The sequence below is a fragment of the Salvelinus sp. IW2-2015 genome, linkage group LG30 (assembly GCF_002910315.2).
Source record: "Salvelinus sp. IW2-2015 linkage group LG30, ASM291031v2, whole genome shotgun sequence".
Lineage (NCBI taxonomy): Eukaryota > Metazoa > Chordata > Actinopteri > Salmoniformes > Salmonidae > Salvelinus > Salvelinus sp. IW2-2015.
Window position 1 is genome coordinate 17,172,500 of NC_036869.1, and position 19,071 is coordinate 17,191,570.

The 19,071-nt window shown below is 42.2% G+C and overlaps 2 protein-coding genes across 5 annotated transcripts in view; one reads left to right on the plus strand and one right to left on the minus strand.

Moving 5' to 3' along the window:
* LOC111954933 (autotaxin-like) overlaps nt 1-14,281 on the minus strand; it is a 41,318-nt gene extending 27,037 nt beyond the window's left edge. The window contains 19 exon segments of one of the 2 annotated variants that reach the window (XM_023974871.2): nt 238-283; nt 5,640-5,809; nt 5,979-6,066; nt 6,173-6,257; nt 6,390-6,517; nt 6,643-6,674; nt 6,811-6,936; nt 7,396-7,504; nt 7,844-7,916; nt 8,565-8,630; nt 9,237-9,292; nt 9,528-9,647; nt 9,867-9,946; nt 10,318-10,415; nt 10,679-10,739; nt 11,162-11,287; nt 11,852-12,007; nt 12,451-12,556; nt 13,987-14,277. In XM_023974871.2, coding sequence (XP_023830639.1) covers nt 238-283; nt 5,640-5,809; nt 5,979-6,066; nt 6,173-6,257; nt 6,390-6,517; nt 6,643-6,674; nt 6,811-6,936; nt 7,396-7,504; nt 7,844-7,916; nt 8,565-8,630; nt 9,237-9,292; nt 9,528-9,647; nt 9,867-9,946; nt 10,318-10,415; nt 10,679-10,739; nt 11,162-11,287; nt 11,852-12,007; nt 12,451-12,556; nt 13,987-14,004 — 1,744 coding nt within the window. In that variant the 5' untranslated portion in view covers nt 14,005-14,277. 2 annotated transcript variants of the gene reach the window in all.
* Nucleotides 12,551-19,071, plus strand: part of LOC111954935 (DEP domain-containing mTOR-interacting protein) — a 23,499-nt gene continuing 16,978 nt past the window's right edge. The window contains exons 1-2 of one of the 3 annotated variants that reach the window (XM_023974875.2): nt 14,693-14,842; nt 16,927-17,006. Coding sequence is in view for 1 of the 3 variants with exons in the window: in XM_023974872.2 (XP_023830640.1) it covers nt 14,794-14,842 (49 nt within the window). In the remaining 2 variants the exon portion in view is untranslated. Of the gene's footprint in view, nt 12,634-14,687; nt 14,843-16,926; nt 17,007-19,071 lie in introns of those variants that run through there. The other 2 variants (XM_023974874.2, XM_023974872.2) reach the window with 2 other exon arrangements.

Genomic DNA, 19,071 nt, shown 5'->3' on the forward strand with positions numbered 1-19,071 from the left:
TTGTTAAGGCAAGTAGGCATGGCCGCCGGTTAAAGTGGTTGTCGTGCCCCAGATCTGCAGCTGCGCTCAGCTCAACGGCTGGGGTAAGTTGATAAATAACCTGCTAACAAACTTWAAAATGGTTTGGATGTCTCCACAACACCCTAGGTAAGTGGAAAATAAGCTAAAACYTCAAAAATGAGAACTATCACTTTAAGTAAACTGTAACCGACCACACTCTAGAAGATAGTCACTTACCATCTGCTGCTGGGCTGAATCTCTGATTGTTCTCCTCTACTTTGTTCTGTAACAGAAGACAGAGGCCTTCAGGGCTCTTGAGTGGCACAGTGGTCTAAGGCACTGCATCTCAGTGCAAGAAGTGTCACTACAGTCCCTGGTTCAAATCCAGGCTGTCTCACATCTGGCAGTGATTGGGAGTCCAATTGGGCAGTGCACAATTGGCCCAGTGTTTGGCTGGGGTAGGCCATCATTGTAAATAAGAATTTGGTCTTAACTGACTTGCCTAGTTAGTGCCCATAGGTGTTGTTGTGTCACATTGTCATGGTGTGTCTGTAACCGAGTTTAGTTGGTAAAGCTTACTCTTCAGCTTGAAATACCTGTGCCATTTAATTGCTAGGCCTACAAGCCCTCAGGTCTACAAGCCCTCAGTCCAGCCTATTGTGGACAGTCTGAGCACTGATGGAGTGATTGTGCGTGTCACGCCCTGACCTTAGGGTCTTATTATTCTCAGGGTGTGACTCGGGTGGGAAATGTTTTCTATTTCTTTGTGTTTTTGGCTGAGTTCCCAATCAGAGGCTATCGTTGTCTATCGTTGTCTCTGATTGGGGATCCTTTTGGGTTTCCTTTTGGGTTTTGTGGGKTCTTGTTTTCTGTATAGTTTATTTGCCTTGAAAAAGGGACGCTTTCGTTTTTGTCYTTGTTATTTTGCTTTTGCTTTTGGTGTCATCAATAAAAAGAACGATGTACYCCTACCACGCTGCACCTTGGTCCGGTCATTCCACAAACGAGAGCCATAACAGTGCGTTCCTGGTGTAACTCGAGCAGTTGTTGTTGCCACCCTGTACCTGTCCCGCAGGTGTGATGTTCGGATGTACCGATCCTGTGCAGGTGTTGTTACACGTGGTCTGCCACTGCGAGGACAATCAGCTGTCCGTCCTGTCTCCCTGTAGCGCTGTCTTAGGCGTCTCACAGTACGGACATTGTAATTTATTGCCCTGGCCACATCTGCAGTCCTCATGCCTCCTTGCAGCATGCCTAAGGCATGGGACCCTGGGCATCTTTCTTTTGGTGTTTTTCCAGGGTCAGTATAAAGGCCTCTTTAGTGTCCTAGGTTTTCATAATGGTGACCTTAATTGCCTTAATTGACACAACCAGGCGGTAAATTAGTTAATCAAATCAAATCAAATGTTATTTGTCACATGCGCCGAATACAACAGGTGTAGGTAGACCTTACCGTGAAATGCTTACTTTAAAGCCCTCAACCAACAATGCAGTTCAAGAAATAGAGTTAAGAAAATATTTACTAAATAAACTAGAGTAAAAAAAAAAGAAAAGTAACATAAGAATATTACATAACAATAATGAGGCTATATACAGGGGGTACCGGTACCGAGTCAATGTGCGGTGTTACAGGTTAGTCAAGGTAATTTGTAAAGTGACTATGCATAGTTCATAAACAGCGAGTAGCAGCAATGTAAAATCAAAGCGGGGGGAATGGCCATTTGATCAATTGTTCAGCATTCTTATGGCTTGGGGCTGAAGCTGTTAAGGAGCCTTTTGGTTTTAAACTTGGCGCTCCAGTACCACTTGCCGTGCTGTAGCAGGGAGAACAGTCTATGACTTGGGTGACTGGAGTCTTTGACAATTTATTGGGCCTTCCTCTGACACCNAATATTACATAACAATAATGAGGCTATATACAGGGGGTACCGGTACCGAGTCAATGTGCGGTGTTACAGGTTAGTCAAGGTAATTTGTAAAGTGACTATGCATAGTTCATAAACAGCGAGTAGCAGCAATGTAAAATCAAAGCGGGGGGAATGGCCATTTGATCAATTGTTCAGCATTCTTATGGCTTGGGGCTGAAGCTGTTAAGGAGCCTTTTGGTTTTAAACTTGGCGCTCCAGTACCACTTGCCGTGCTGTAGCAGGGAGAACAGTCTATGACTTGGGTGACTGGAGTCTTTGACAATTTATTGGGCCTTCCTCTGACACCTCCTAGTATATAGGTCCTGGATAGCAGGAAGCTTGGCARCAGTGATGCACTGGGTCGTACGCACTACGCTCTGTAGCGCTTTACGGTCAGATGCCGGTCTTACAGATTACGGTCTTTTCAGTCTCCRGAGGTGTTGTTGTGCCCTTTTCACAACTGTCTTGTTATGTTTGGACCAGGATCGTTTGTTGGTGATGTGGACACCAAGGAACTCTTGACCTGGTCCACTTCAGCCCCGTTGATGTTAATCGGAGCCTGTTCGGTCCGCCTTTTCCTATAGTCCACGATCAGCTCCTTTGTCTTGCTCACATTGAGGGAGAGGTTGTTGCCCTGGCACGACACTGCCAAGTCTCTGACCTCCTCCCTATAGGCCGTCTCATCGTTGTCGATGATAAGCCTAGCACTGTTGTGTCGTCAGCAAACTTAATGATGGTGTTGGAGTCGTGCTTGGCCACCCAGTCGTGGGTAAACAGGGAGTACAGGAGGGGACTAATCCACACCCCTGAGGGGCTCCAGTGTTGAGGATCAGCGTGGCAGATGTGTTGTTGCCTACCCTTACCACTTGAGGGCGGCCGGTCAGGAAGTCCAGGATCCAGTTGCAGAGGGGGGTGTTTAGTCCCAGGGTCCTTAGCTTATTGATGAGCTTTGTGGGCACTATGGTGTTGAACGCTGAGCTGTAGTCAATGAACAGCATTCTCACATAGGTGTTCCTTTTGTCCAGGTGGGAAAGGGCAGTGTGGATTGAGTGTGCGATTGAGATTGCGTCATCTGTGGAACTGTTGGGGCAGTACGTGTAACGAACGTCGTCGGGAGAAGGAGAGGAGGACCAAAGTGCAGCGTGGTACGTATCCATAATACTTTTAATCAAAATGAATACACGAACAAAAACAACAAAACGACCAACTAACAGTTCTGACAGGTGCAACAAACACTAACCAGAAAATAACCACCCACAAACACAAGTGGGAAAACAGGCTACCTAAGTATGGCTCTCAATCAGAGACAACGATAGACAYCTGCCTCTGATTGAGAACCATACCAGGCCAAACACATAGAAACAGAAAARCTAGACCTACAACATAGAATACCCACCCACATCACACCCTGACCAAACTAAAAATAGAAACATACAAAGCAATCTACGGTCAGGGCGTGACAGTACGCAAATTGGAGTGGGTCAAGGGTTTACTGCATGATGGTGTTGATGTGTGCCATCACTAGCCTTTCAAAGCACTTCATGGCCACCGACATGAGTGCTACGGGGCGGTAATCATTTAGGCAGGTTACCTTCGCTTCCTTGTGCACAGGGACTATACTATGGTGGTCTGTTTGAAACATGTAGGTATTACAGATTAGGTCAGGGAGAGGTTGAAAATGTCAGTGAAGACACTGGCCAGTTGGTCCGCGCATGCTTTGAGTACACGTCCTGGTAATCCATCTGGCTCCGCGGCTTTGTGAATGTTGACCTGTTTAAAGGTCTTGCTCACATCGGCTACCGAGAGCGTGATCACACAGTCGTCCGGAACAGCTGGTGCTCTCATGCATACTTCAGTGTTTCTTGGCTCAAAGCGAGCATAAAAGGCATTTCGCTCGACTGGTAGGCTCGCTTGACTGGGCAGCTTGCGGCTGTGTTTCCCTTTGTAGTGCATAATATTTTTCAAGCCCTGCCACATCCGACGAGCATCAGAGCCGGTGTAGTAGGATTCAATCTTAGTCCTGTATTGACGCTTTGCCTGTTCGATGGTTAATTTGAGGGCATAGCGGGATTTCTCATAAGCGTCCAGATTAGTGTCCCGCTCTTTGAAAGCGGCAGCTCTAGCCTTTAACTCGGTGCYGATGTTGCCTGTAATCTATAGCTTCTGGTTGGGAAATGTATGTACGGTCACTGTGAGGACAACGTCGTCGATGCACTTATTGATGAAGCAGGTGACTGAGGTGGWATACTCCTCAATACCATTGGATGAATCCTGGAACATATTCCAGTCTGTGCTAGCAAAACAGTCCTGTAGCATAGCATCCACGTCATCTGACCACTTCCGTATTAAGTGAGTCACTGGTACTTCCTGCTTTAATTTTTGCATGTAAGCAGGAATCAGGAGGATATAATTATGGTCAGATTTTCCAAATGGAGGGCGAGGGAGAGCTTTGTACGCGTCTCTGTGTYTGGAGTAAAGGTGGTCTAGATTTATTTTTCCTCTGGTTGCACATGTGACATGCTGGTAGAAATTAGGTAAAACTGATTTAAGTTAGCCTGCATTAAAGTTCRCGGCCACTAGGAGCACCYCTTCTGGARMAGCATTTTCTGGTTTTCTTATGGCCTTATACAGCTCGTTGAGTGCAGTCTTAGTGCCYGCATCGGTTTGTGGTGGTACATAGACGGCTACGAATAATATAGATGAGAACTCTCTTGGTAGACAGTGTGGTCTAATGCTTATCATGAGGTATTCTACCTCAGGCAAGCAATACCTTGAGACTTCTTTGATATTAGACATCGCGCACCAGCAGTTATTGACAAATAGACACACACCTCCGCCCCTCYTCTTACKAGACGTAGCTGCTCTGTCCTGCCGATGCACGGAGAAGCCAGCCAGCTCTATATTATCCGTGTCGTCATTCAGCCACATCTCGGTGAAACATAAGATATTACAGTTTTTAATGTCCCGTTGGTAGGATAGTCTCAATCGTAGATCGTCCAGTTTGTTTCCAATGATTGCACGTTGGCCAATAATACGGAGGGAAGTGGTGCTTTACCTACTCGTCGGCAAATTCTTACAAGGCACCCCGCCCTCCTCCACCTTTCCCTCCATGTTTTCTTCATGCTGATGATGGGGTTTTGGGCATTGTCTTGACAAAGCAGTAAATCCTTCGCGTCGGATTCATTAAAATAACATCTTTGTCCAGTTCGAGTTGATTAATCGCAATTCTGATGTCCAGAAGCTCATTTCGGTCATAAGAGATGGTAGCAGCAACATTATGTACAAAATTWGTTACAAACAATGCGAAAAAACAAACAAAATTGAACAGTTGGTTAGGAGCCCGTAAAYCGGCACCCATCCCCTCCGGCYCRATTATAAGAAAGAGAGTTCCAAACCTCTCTGCCAATACCAGCTAGTTTTCAGTTTTACCTCCCTAATCAGACCAGTCCCAGACAGTCCGAGCTAAATTCTTGCTTGYGAAATTGCTCTTTGCTAAGAAGCTATTTTTGTTTCTTTTTGACCATTTTAATTGAAACCAACAGTAAGGTACTTAATTGTTACCTTTAAGAAGTGATTTCAAGAATGTATGTGTCATTAAGTTGTAATAAATGGAAAGGAATTGGAATTTCAATGTGGCTCCCAAATGACCTGAAATGAAAATGGAATGTACCCCAACCCTGTTACCCTATGAAACTCTTTGAGTTGGTTTCCAGMCATGACCTCACCACTGACCTCATTGTCACAGCTACATCCCAAGTCGTAGGTTGTGGCAGAGGTGGTGTCAGAGGTGGTGGGTGCGGTCACTTCCTCTGGCATGATCGGTGTGAAAGGAGGAGCTTTCAGCATGTCATTCAGACTGCCATGGGTTCCATTGTTAGGGGCAGGGACTAAGCCCAGGAGGTCTGGGAAAGAAGGGCATATGAGATGGATTTGGTATGCAACAAAGTTTCCACAGAGACTTTATATTTCCTGGTTATGAAATAACTCTTGTAAATATTGGTTTCAGAGTAATAAGGGGTGCCAACAAATAAGCTCGTACTAGCACTTAATAAGTACAGAAAGAAATCGTACCGCACATGACATTYTACAACTCGATATTTTCAAATTCTGCCACTTTGGTCTGGAACATAAAGCTTGGTCCATAGCCCAAAAAGATTGTCTATATAGGGAACAAATATTGGAAACAATGTAAGCACAAGCAGCTAAGAATACAGTACAGTATCTGAAAAATGTTGCACTGATAGAATGTTAATTTAAGTGTTTACCCGCATACTGGTGATCTTATTGTCAAATCCGTGGTCACCAAAGAAACCACATCTCCCAGGATGCCTCCTGTTTTCAGGTACTTTCCTGCATCACATAGAAAGAATATACAAAATAAAAAGCATTACACAAAAACCAATTAGTCCACAAATTCCATATAATGCTTTTAACTTAATCTAGTTGAGTTGATAGTACTAGTAGTGTAGAAAAATACAATACCAAGCAACGTGCCACTTTCTCTCCATGAGTAAGTGGACAGCCTCAATTCTGCGGTTGTTGGCGTAGTGAAGCCGTTTCGGGAGGTGTTGTTTCAAGTAAGGCTTAAAGTGCTGGGTTGGCATTTTACACTGAAAAACAAGGTCATTACATGGACTCTGTGACCACACATGTAGATGACTTACTGTAAGTTCTACACAGCCAGCAAAATATCTAACAAAAACATAATAATTCCCCCCCCCCCATGTGCACTTACTGTAAGATTTGCCACAACTACTTTTGGGTCATCTGAAAAAAGTAAACATAAAAAAGTAAAACAGACACATAGGAAAATAAACTAGAAAGAAAGAAATATGTGTGAACACATTCMAGTTCACACATCTAGCCTGCTCCATCCATTCTCTTACAGTACTGTGTAACTCACAGGTGGTTGATTTGGGATCCCGGGCCCGGATTCTCCCAAGAGATCCAGGGATCAGATTGATCTCATCCACGTTCACAGGATAGGTACTGAGGAACTCAGTCCTATCACAGTGGGCCTCCTCCATTCCTAGGGGGAGAAAGAGACAAGTTAACATAAGCCAAGGTTAATAAACATTTWAAAAAACATGATTTTATGCTTGTAAAATGGTTTTCTGGTTGTAGAGACATCAAATAACCAGATTACAACAAGGTAAATATGGATATTTTCACAATGTTATCAAGACATCAGGGAAAGACATCTGGTTTGGGTGTTATTCAGGGGTGGCAGGTAGCAAAGTGGTTAGAGTGTTGGGCCAGTAACCAAAAGGTTGCTGGATTGAATCCCTGAGCTGACAACGTAAAAATCTGTTGTTCTACCCCTGAACAAGGCAGTTAACCCACTGTTCCCCGGTAGGGCAACAWTGTAAATAAGAATGTGTTCTTAACTGACTTGCCTAGTTAAATTAACAAAATATTAAGTCAGTTAACCAGAGTAGACATAGGCTAGTGCAGATACAATTCAACATTGTGGTCTATTCTTCCATACCATGGTCTCCAACGACGATGATGTTGACACAGCGGTGTAGGTTCATCTGCTTCAGGCCGTTCATCAGCTGTCCAATGACATTATCAATCTCCCTCAGGGGGTTGTCCAACTACAGCACACAAAACACACCAAGGTTACTACAGTAAGTCATGCCTGAAGAACAATCTCTGGAATTTGTKAATTGTGGTTCATGATAACATTTTACCTGTATTTACAGTATCGATGCGTAAATATCACCGTAGTTAGAGAGCGCAACATGATTTAGCTCTTTAGCCCCTTAAAATGAGTTGCTCTTACGTGAAACTTCCCCCACCACACCCACACAACCCCATAGCAACCATTAACCATCTTTGGCCTAATTTCGTCCACCAGCCAGCTCTCGCTCTCTCTGTCGAACCAATTTGAGCCTGGGGATGAGGTTATTTCTGGCCCAATCAGAGGAGCTCACCTCAGTGCTGAAGGGCCCCAGTCTGTGTCCGAAGGTGTCAGGCTGCTCTGAGTGGACAGCGTACACATAGGGCCTAGAAATAGCACACAGACACACATCTCAAACCACTGACCCATACTCAGTACAGACACACATCTCAACCACTGACCCATACTCAGTACAGCCACACATCTCAACCACTGCCCATACTCAGTACAGACACACAGCTCAACCACTGACCTCAGTACAGACACACAGCTCAACCCTGACCTCAGTACAGACACACAGCTCAACCACTGACCCATACTCACGTACAGACACACAGCTCAACCACTGACCTCAGTACAGACACACAGCTCAACCACTGCCTCAGTACAGACACACAGCTCAACCTGACCTCAGTACAGACACACAGCTCAACCACTGGCTCAGTACAGACACACAGCTCAACCACTGACCCCAGACAAGACACACAGCTCAACCACTGACCCCAGTACAGACACACAGCTCAACCACTGACCCCAGTACAGACACACAGCTCAACCACTGACCCATAATCAGTACAGTAGCTTGCTTCTCTATTCAGTATCTATTAATACTCTTATATATATTAATGCTCCCGCCCCCTCCCAAATTAGTCCATCTGAGTGTCTTGGGGAAATTTGGTTGGACAAATTGGTGGAAGTGAGGTTGGCACAGGTTGATGTTAACATGAAATGAGCATTGGGGATGAATATCTAACCTCTCATCGTCAGGAAGACTTAGCCAACGCAAGATGGTCAGGATTCTCCTCTCCAGTGGAATCACCCTGCAACGACACAGACATGTCAGTCAAGTATACTGACCAAGGTATCTCAAAAATCCAAAAGGGTGCCAAAACGTAGAAATATCAACCAAAGTGTTCGTCTGGCAGTCTAACGTGGCTCTCATGTTTGTATACTAATTAGGGAAACTTGCTAGCAAAACAAGCTGGGCTCTACGCTACCATGCTTTGAGAGCTCAATGGCCAATGTGTCTGCTTGTATGGGGGGTATTGTTTGTAAAGATGTGCTGTAGGATGGACCAGCTCCCTCGTGCTTATTAGGTCATAGATATGCAAATGTTTGCGTCATTTCACAAGTAAAATCACAACTTATTTGTATGCATATTGACCCTTATCATCATCTTTATACTAAGTTTCACCACTCAATGGAGGGGGGGTTTAAAGATGGTAATACCATGGATCCTTTAGCTATTTGATTTGGAATATTTGGACCCCTGTAGGTATAAAAAATATATATACAAATGATTTGATACAATATTGAATTTGGCCTTTACTGCTATAGCCCATAGAAACGCACTGAATAACACATTCATAAAGGGCAAAACTGACAGTCAAAAAACWAAAAGTAATTGACAAAGAGAGTTAACACACCACGGCCAGAAGAAGGTGCCTGCCTTCACCCCTTGCTTCTCTGCAGTGATCCAGATCTACAGACATACAGGGAAACAAGCATTGTTCCAAGCACAGATATAAAACATGAGGCATACAGTATGCAAAAAACCCATTCACTTATTATCTTATCCATTCTTAACCACTTGATGCTGCTCCAAGTTGCTATCTTACACTAGAAATGTCATTGTGCTTCTGCAAACGTATTGGTGTATTTCCCTAAGTTTAAAAACSGTGTAAGTGTGAAGAATTGGACAGTATCTATACACTCACAGGTTGGCCACCCCACCAGCGGTGGTTCAGTTTCTCCCTCCCCCTCAAGTGGAAGTTGGCGTCGAACACYGGGTCATGCATGGAGTTTCCCACTATTCCYTGAGACTCAGGATAAAGCCCCTTGAAAACATCACAACTCACAGAGTTACCAGAGAAACATCATTGAAACATAATTGATCTGTTTAAAAGTTGTTACAATGTTATTATAATGTTGTTACATGCTGTTACAATGTACATGGACATGTATTGGAAACCATCTAATTGAAAACATATTTTATTTCAAGTTTCAATAAAACAGTGGAAATTCATATGGACATGCATCGGAATAAGTAAACATACCGTGGCAAGAGTATACAAATTGGGGAAAGTTTTGGAGGGGTACACTGGTCGCATGTAGGGTGCATGAGTGCCACATGTTCCTAWATGGAAATAAATTAGCCAATGATCAGTAGCCTAGAATCTTTCATCACACTGCATGATAACTAAACACATCCATTCTGATCTAAAACATAATAGAGTAGAGTAGCAGGTGTTTTTTTCCTAGACACCCCTATGCCTTCTATGCAGTTTTTCCTAGCCACTGTGCTTCTGCCTCTGCATGGCTTGCTCTTTGGGGTTTTAGGCTGGGTATCTGTAAGCTACTTTATGACAACTGCTAACGTAAAAACGACTTTATAAAATAAATGTGATTGACATGCAAGTTMCCTGGGTACTTCACCTTTTCTGCTTTCAACGCCATTAGCTACAGTATGGCCTATCTAGTGTCAGGATGTGAGTGGGAGTGACTTACTCAGTTTCTCCAMGTTGGGGATCACCGCTTTGCCCTTCTTCATGTAGGAGGCCCGGAACCCATCCACCGACAGCATGATCAGAGGAGGGCGGATAAAACTGGGAAGAATGATCAAATACTCAAAAGCTGTCATGGAAAATMTCATGTTGATAAGATGTCACTTCTTTAGTTTACACAAATTATATGGGAACCATATGGCCTAGCAGTGTTAGTGCCAACAGGGCTACTGGTTCCAGTCCAAGTTGGAGGTGACTGCTCAACTGCTGCCACTTTCCCCAGACCATGAAGCCATTGTCGCTGTTTCTGAGGARAAAATCATAAATAATAAGAAAACATTCTTGAGTTTTTGATTCAAACCTACCCTGCAGGACATTCAGGGCCTGTGATGTCCTCACACTCACCGTCCACCCATTTAGMGTCTCCTGCAATAGGAGAATTGGAAAAGTCTAGCACATGATCTAGTAAAAGTCTGTTGCCGGTACWTTGGAATTTGATTCAAAATAAGAATTTTCTTCACACTGCTTGTTGCAATGTTTCACTTCTTCATTTCGAAAATATGCAGATTAGCAAGGGTTGTCAGAGTATGAGGATGATACGTATAATACATGAAGAATGTGAAAGTTACTCACAGCTTGCACTTTTTATCGGTTCATTGTAGAGCAAACAACATATGTGAAGCTAATGCACTTCTGTCCAAAGGAAAATGCAAGACAAGAAKCCAAAGCCCACATCCTATGTCACCTTCTAACCAACTGCCTTCCCATTTGTGTCTCAATATGGAATGAACTGACCTAAATTAACTTTCTTCAACAGCCTTTCATACATCCCAAGTTTGAGTGTGTACCTTTGCAGAGGGCTTTGTAGTTGGTGCAGCAGTCTCCTTTCTCCAGACAATCTTCTGAGCAGTGGCATGCATGCTCATCATTCCTCGTCTCCCCACAGCGATCTTCACTGCACTCAAAGCCACCCGCTGCACCAGGGAAGGGACATAAGAGTCTGTATTCAGCATCAACAACTAGCTACAACAGGACCATAGTCATGACTCATGCACACAAATCAATCAGAAAGCAAATTCAATATCAGCCATTTTTTTTATTTGGTTTAATTATTTTCAAAAGTAGTGGATGGTTATAATCTGTTCATATTGGGGATTGTAAACTTGGTGGTTCGAGCCCTGAATGCTGATTGGCTAAAACCCATGGTACATCAGACCGTATACCATGGGTATGACAAAACATTTATTTTTACTGCTATAATTACGTTGGTAACCAGTTGATAATAGCATTAAGGCACCTCGGGTGTTTGTGGTATACGGCCAATATACCACGGCTAAGGGCWGTATACAGGCACTCCTTGTTGCGTGATGCTTAAGAACAGCCCTTAGCCATGGTATAATAGCAATAATGCACRTCGGGTGTTAGTGGTATACGGCCATATACCACACCCCKTCGGGCCTATTGTGCAATTATACCATGGCACCACAGTAAGAGACACCMTAAGAGAAAATAGTTCAAAGACAAGCTGGTACACAAACCTGTTTTTAAACAGTGCTCATCGAAATCTGAGCAGCAGCTGTAGTAGGTTTTGCACAAGTTGTCACATCTGCAACCTGGCGGTAAAGCTTCTTCCAATTCGAAACATCTGCCCTTACATGATCCTGCTGAGCTAACCCACAGGGAGTCTGAGATAGCTGGGACAAGAGAACACCATTACACAATGCTAAGGAGACACGCCAACTCCAAGTGACTCTGACTCAACTTCCCATGGACGTGTCCTAGTATGGATACCATATTCACTAGAAAATACTTCAATGCATTGAAAATGTAGCCTGGTAAACKCAGTTTGTGTGTTGCACATAAAAAACTATGGGATTATGACAAGACAAYGGCTAAAGGCGATCAAGCTGCAGAAAATGTAACGTCAATCTTAAATATTGGGTTACTACAGTTCCAGAAAAAAGGTACAATATGGAAGAAAATGAACAGTGGTGATGCCAAAGAACAATTMCCATCCTCGAAGGGACAAAACAGTTATATTATTCTCTATTTTACTCTACTGTAATAAAACCATTATTAGCCAATTGAGTGTCAGGGCAGGAAAGGCCAGATGTCAACACAGAGATTAATRTCTCACTTTTGGTTTGTGGCGGAGATCCTGCATCTTCTCCAGGTCGACTTGCTTGAAAGACATATGCCACACTAACACTGGATCCCGCAAGGAGTGCGAAGAGAACAACTAACTGAGAAGAAGAGATACACGTCATCCTAAAGCTGTTCACACAACATCAGAATCAAGGAGTCAAGCCTAGACCATGAGGTAATCCACCTGATGAATTCAAACAAATCCKAAAATAATTTTCTACTAGTGCGAAAATACKAGTTATAGGTAGGTARTGTGACAACTTAGTATTTGTATACTGGTTGATGTCAACTACATTCAAATACTCAAGCTGAGCATGATTTAGCTTACACTGTACAATGGAACCAATGGAATAGTCCCAAAAGTGCACATTTACAGCAAAATCAAGTGCACCTCAAATAGGCTAATAAGTATTTGACCTACAGCCCATATTTYACTCTGGTCTAACCATAGCACCATCATTTTGACAAATATTTTGTTACTAGTGTATGTACTGTATGTGTTGAGCTTCAGATATGATTCAACAATCATTGAAGAGAGGAACATAATATTTSTTTAGCTTGAAATACTCCTTTAAATTCATCACAACAAGTGGTTGTCTTTTGTTATTCCATAAACAGCCCACGGATTGACGCAGTTTGAAGAGAGGTTTGTTTTCCTAATGGAGAACAGAWAATCTGAATTTATGTATAATAACTTAATTATCATGGCAAAATATTTCCTACACAAATGTTGCTTTTTAAAAACTACCCCCATGTTCATTGTATTTCGAACGAGGTAATTTGATCCCTGAATAGACCCCCAAGTGTATTTATTTAGATTATTATTTATTTTGTACAAGTTTGCTGGGCTATTGAAACAAATATTTTTATATGTGACATTTTCTGGGGGGGATAAACAAATAAACATCTCAATAAGAGGCTGATATTTAAGTAAATTAAGAGAAGACTTAAATGAATGTGATTAATTATAGGCTAATCAATCTGAACAGACGATTCCTGTCACTCATTTGCGACAATATTGTTTCAAGTTCACCTGAACTGTTGCAGTTAAACTGATACATCTGAKACAGGCCTGCCTATTCCGTTTCAGTTGAAACGTTCAAATAATAGCTGGCATCATTTAAGATGAATGAAGAACAATTAGTCACAGAACGTAATGGAGCCTTACAGTACATGACTTCAAAATATTAATCATTAGCCAATTAGCTTGTTTACTTGCCKGGGTAAACAAGTGCGTGTGCCACTATTTGCAGACTGTAGCCTACCGAAAATGTGGCTATTAATTAATTGTTTATTTTCGTTGAAGACAATATATTAWTGAATAGGATGAATAATTACATACGTTTACTAATAGCTCGCTTGCAAGATCTGGACGCCTGTCAATACGATTCAAAGTACAATTTATTCCCTACACCTATCAATATGTTGCAAGGACGCATTTTGCATTTTGTCAGGTTGTCCAAAAGAAATCCAAGAATTTCAAGACTACATTTCAGAATACAACAATTATGCAACAACTTTACCGTACCAATTTTCCCAGTAACATGTTCCAAATAGCGTATCCTCCTCTTTAGCATTCCCCAAAAGAGTCCAAAAATTGTGGGCAAAGTCCACCTCTGACCGTTCTGAATCGATGACCAGGGCGCAGGGGTTCAGCGTGGTTGAGTTGTCTTGCTCAATTGTCTTTTTGCTGCAAACCAATGCGGATTAAGTAATGGTGACAGCTGCACTGTGGTACAATGGTGCTGCTGGCAGATGTTCTGTAAACCATAGTCAGCACTAAACTGTGGGTCAACTCGACTCGCGCAATGACAGAGGGAGAGGGAGAGAGAGGCGCCCCGAGAGAGAAGGGGGTGGGTTTTTATAAAAACAACTTTCTCTACTACAGTGTATGTTGAAATGACAGCTGTAAAATCATGTAGCTGCCAAATTTGAGAAAACACCACACCAAGAACTTGCTTGGAAAAGGCCTTGGGAGCATAGATGAAATTGCCACGGGGATGGGTCCCCCCCAATATTCTGAAAAGGTCGACTGCCCCCCCCCCCCCCCCCCCCCCAATTAAATGTATATCCTATCTTATTTGGGTGGGGTGGGAGCCCCCTGGAGGTCAGAACAACCCAGATAGTATATGGACATGTCATTAGCAATGTCAACATGTATAGAATTGCGGGAAATTTGCTTTAACAGTTGACTTTGGGCACGAACAAAAGAAATGGGGTGTGCCTTTGGGGGTTCATCGGTGTGTGATTTTGGTCATGTGTACCACGACCGACGTAGCTAGTTTGTTAACTAAGCTAGTCACTTGTAGCTAGCCAGTAARTCCTCCAGTATGTCATGATGTCATTTCACAGGATTTGTTTTTGGACGGAAGCTGTAGAGATTGGTAAGAAATGGCACTTCTGTAGCCAAATATCTTATTCATTCATTTGTTTAGATTTCTAAGCATTAAATGACCTGGTATGATGGTGCATTGATCAMTTATACAGTTTAAAGCTGTTATTTTTGTCAACCTTTAAAGTAACTGCCCAGTGTTTGCAGATTTCTATGAAATATGTTAATTACAGCAGCTTTTCTGTGTTGGAATGGTGTGGGCGTACCCCAACAACAGAATGGTGTGAGCATATACCGGTCATACAAAATATTCCTGCGAGTAGAACGTTGATTGGCCAGATCATCCTCCTCTATAAGGAAATAGCAAGCATTTTTTGAACAGTATATTTGAGATACAAATTTGAGGTGGGGTTTTTAAAGTGTTTTTTCTCCTATTTATACTTTGGCCACAAATATGAGTATAGGATGAGTCAACAACATTACTTGGGTATGAGTTAACAGAATAGTAACTTCTAAAAGTAAGATTTTCACTGGACAGTTACTTTAAAACTGCAACATTTTCTCTCATCCTCTTAGCAATATGGGAAGAATAGCATGAGATGAGCTATAAAACAGCAGATTTTAATCCCTGCCCCAGAAGTTGCTTTAAAACTGCAAAATTGTCTCTCAGATTCATGACACAATGTGTAGAATAGCATTATTAAACTGCAAATGTTTCTCTCTGCCCCATGGCAAAATGTGTTGAAATGCAGGAAGTAAGCTGTTTTCATGATGGGGGGCCTATCAAATCAAATCAAATCAAATGTATTTATAAAGCCCTGTTTACATCAGCTGATATCTCAAAGTGCTGTACAGAAACCCAGCCTAAAACCCCAAACAGCAAGCAATGCAGGTGTAGAAGCACGGTGGCTAGGAAAAACTCCCTAGAAAGGCCAAAACCTAGGAATAAACCTAGAGAGGAACCAGGCTATGAGGGGTGGCCAGTCCTCTTCTGGCTGTGACGGGTGGTGATTATAACAGAACATGGCCAAGATGTTCAAATGTTCATAAATGACCAGCATGGTCAAATAATAATAATCACAGTAGTTGTTGAGGGTGCAACAAATTTCACTTATCCTTCCACTTATACTGTGTTTTCAAAATACCCCTCCATATACCCCTCAAAATATCTACACCCTTGCATGGGAGGTGAGCGCACAGAGTTATTCAGATAACAGATAGGCCTCTACTGTATGTCAGATATGGCATGTGTCCCCTTGTCGACCTCTACTTGTGGTGCTAAGGATTTGACTTGAAATTGACACCTTATTGAAATATGTTTTGAAAATGCATGGAAAAGCACTCCTCTTGCCCTTTGAAATTGCCTGTGTGATTTTGACACGGTAACACATACTTTTTTAGGTATGAGTCCTCGATTTCATTTACTACAACAAATACTCCCCATTCTGTATAGTTTACCGATCATTCTGTTCTGTTTACTGAGTCAAAGGGGGATGTCACAATGCAAAGGGAACTGTTACTCAATGCTCCTCTCAAGGCTGTCCCAGAAGTATAGAGGGTTCAACCCGCCCACATGGGCATCTTTCAGTGCATGCTGATATATAGTACAGTACACAATGTTATATTCCATTCATTTTGCAGGGGCTCTTATTCACAGAATTATAAAGATGCCAATGTTACCAATACTCCGAAATCTGTATTTTTATTCTGGCAGTRAAGCTCTTTACAGGAGCCTCTCTGTCGCTGCTTTACTGTTTTGAAATTAATCAGGACAACCTTTGCTTGAGGGCATCCACTTCCTAAAATGTACACTGATGTTATGAAATATTTATGAAACAATGGTTTTTTATTCAGCCGTTGGAGGCTTAGGGAGTCATGGGTAGCTGTTGAATGACACAGCATTAAGATTTAGACCTTGTCCTGTCTAATTGAGCTATTAGGCCTCTGGAGCAGATTATCTGGCATGGCCATGGAACAATTTGATTGGGCCGTGAACCTCTGCTACCTGGAGCTATGCTTACCTCTTTGATCCTACAGGAAGTTGGATTGGATAGGGTTTCAACTTCCATGTCACCTGGGGACCAGATTAATTAAACATTTTCTTTCTCTCTCGTTCTCTCTCTCTCTCTGAAAAAGGGCTTCATTCAACTTCCGACACGGACTAAAATGACAGACTGTCTTGGATTGGACACAGTCTCGTTCCCCCTCAGGCTCTGGTTGGCTAACTTTACTATAAGGACACTTATTGGATATGGTTTCTAACAATGTTATCTTGCAATTTTTGACCAGAGAATACTGCATGTAAGAGCCCTGGAGTTTTTTTTTTCAAACTCCAGATACKCACCACAAGTTGAAATGGTTAAAGAAAATACATTAGACAAAGAAGAATATCATGAATTTGTGAGTTTATCACTGCTCCACATGCAGTATTGCTTGAGACCCACCCTGCTTCAGTCTTTGTACAGTCAAAAGTGTCAACCACTATGACAGACCTAAAAGGAAACATTGTTTCCACTCTAGATTAATTGAACATATTAASAATTTCCCAGGAATAAAATTGACAGTAATATGGTTATAGGAAGTGAGGTCAAGAGTATACTCAAATAAGCTTGTGATGACATTGCTTGAGAGCAATGTGAAAGAGCACACCACTGCACTTTGGACAAAGTTTGTAAATATTTGCCCTACCACACAAACACACAGAGAGTATTCACCTGTCACAACGTAAAGATTACTTGTCAGCCTATGAGGCATTTCTCTGATCTTTTTTAGCCAGTGTACCTTATTGATGCCATTGGGTTTCTTTCTGACAATGATGGTGTCTGTCAGCTAATCCCAGCAAAGGTTAACCGGACAGCTAGGTCTATATGCCTCAATTAAAGTGAATGGAAAATATATGATTTTATTTGGTGCTTATCCATCTATTAATTTGGGGCATGTAGCTGGATCTACACTAACATTGGAATCATAATGACAGACTACTTTTGAGGTCTGAAAACATTATGATTTCAAAGTCCCTTTAAAGACATCATTGTATATTTGTGTATGTTACCCTTTTCTTGGAATATGTATTCCATGTAATGTTTACAGAAGACTAATCATATTAAAGGTAATCTCTGCAATCCAGAACCAAATCTTGCTTGKCTGCTAGCTTCCGCCAGCTTCTAGATTTGGGTCTGCGGGGAAAGTCTGAGATGTTTCGCCTAGTACAAGTGGCAGAACCACGGCAGACAAGTCGGTAGCAGACAAATCAACATCCCCTCCCTTCTTAAAGCCTCGGCCAAGTCTAAGAGCCAAAAGAACCCCTCCTCTTTCCAAAATCCAAAAGATGCCAACCAGGTGTAGGTYCACTCATACAAAATTGTGATTTGTRCAAGGAAACAGTGACACAAAAACCAGAGCACCAGTAGAATTGTTCCTCATAATACTAATACCACATAGCCTATGGACAGATGTAACATTTGACTGTTTTACCTTATTCATGTTGTTTATTGCTCAGTGTGTTGCATAGAGTTGCATAGAATTTTGACCACACAGCCCACTAATGTAAGACCATTGACCTACAGTTGAAGTCGGAAGTTTACATACACTTAGGTTGGGGTCATTAAAACTTGTTTTTCAACCACTCCACACATTTCTTGTTAARAAACTATAGTTTTGGCAAGTCGGTTAGGACATCTACTTTGTGCACGACACAAGTAATTTTTCCAACAATTGTTTACAGATAGATTATTTCACTTATAATTCACTGTATCACAATTCCAGTGGGTCAGAAGTTTACACACACTAATTTGACTGTGCCTTTAAACAGCTTGGAAAATTCCCGAAAAGGATGTCATGGCTTTAGAAGCTTCTGATAGGCTAATTGACATAATTTGAGTCAATTGGAGGTGTACCTGTTGATGTATTTCAAGGCCTACCTTCAAAATCAGTGCCTCTTTGCTTGACATCATGGGAAAATCAAAGTAATCAGCCAATACCTGAGAAAAAATTGTGTAGACCTGCACCAGTCTGGTTCATCCTTGGGAGCAATTTCCAAATGCCTGCAGGTACCACGTTCATCTGTACAAACAATAGTATGCAAGTAAAAACACCATGGGACCACGCAGCCGTCATACCGCTCAGGAAGGAAGTGCGTTCTGTCTCCTAGAGATGAACGTACTTTGGTGCAAAAAATGCAAATCAATCCCAGAACAACAGCAAAGGACCTTGTGAAGATGCTGGAGGAAACAGGTACAAAAGTATCTATATCCACAGTAAAACAAGTCCTATATCGACATA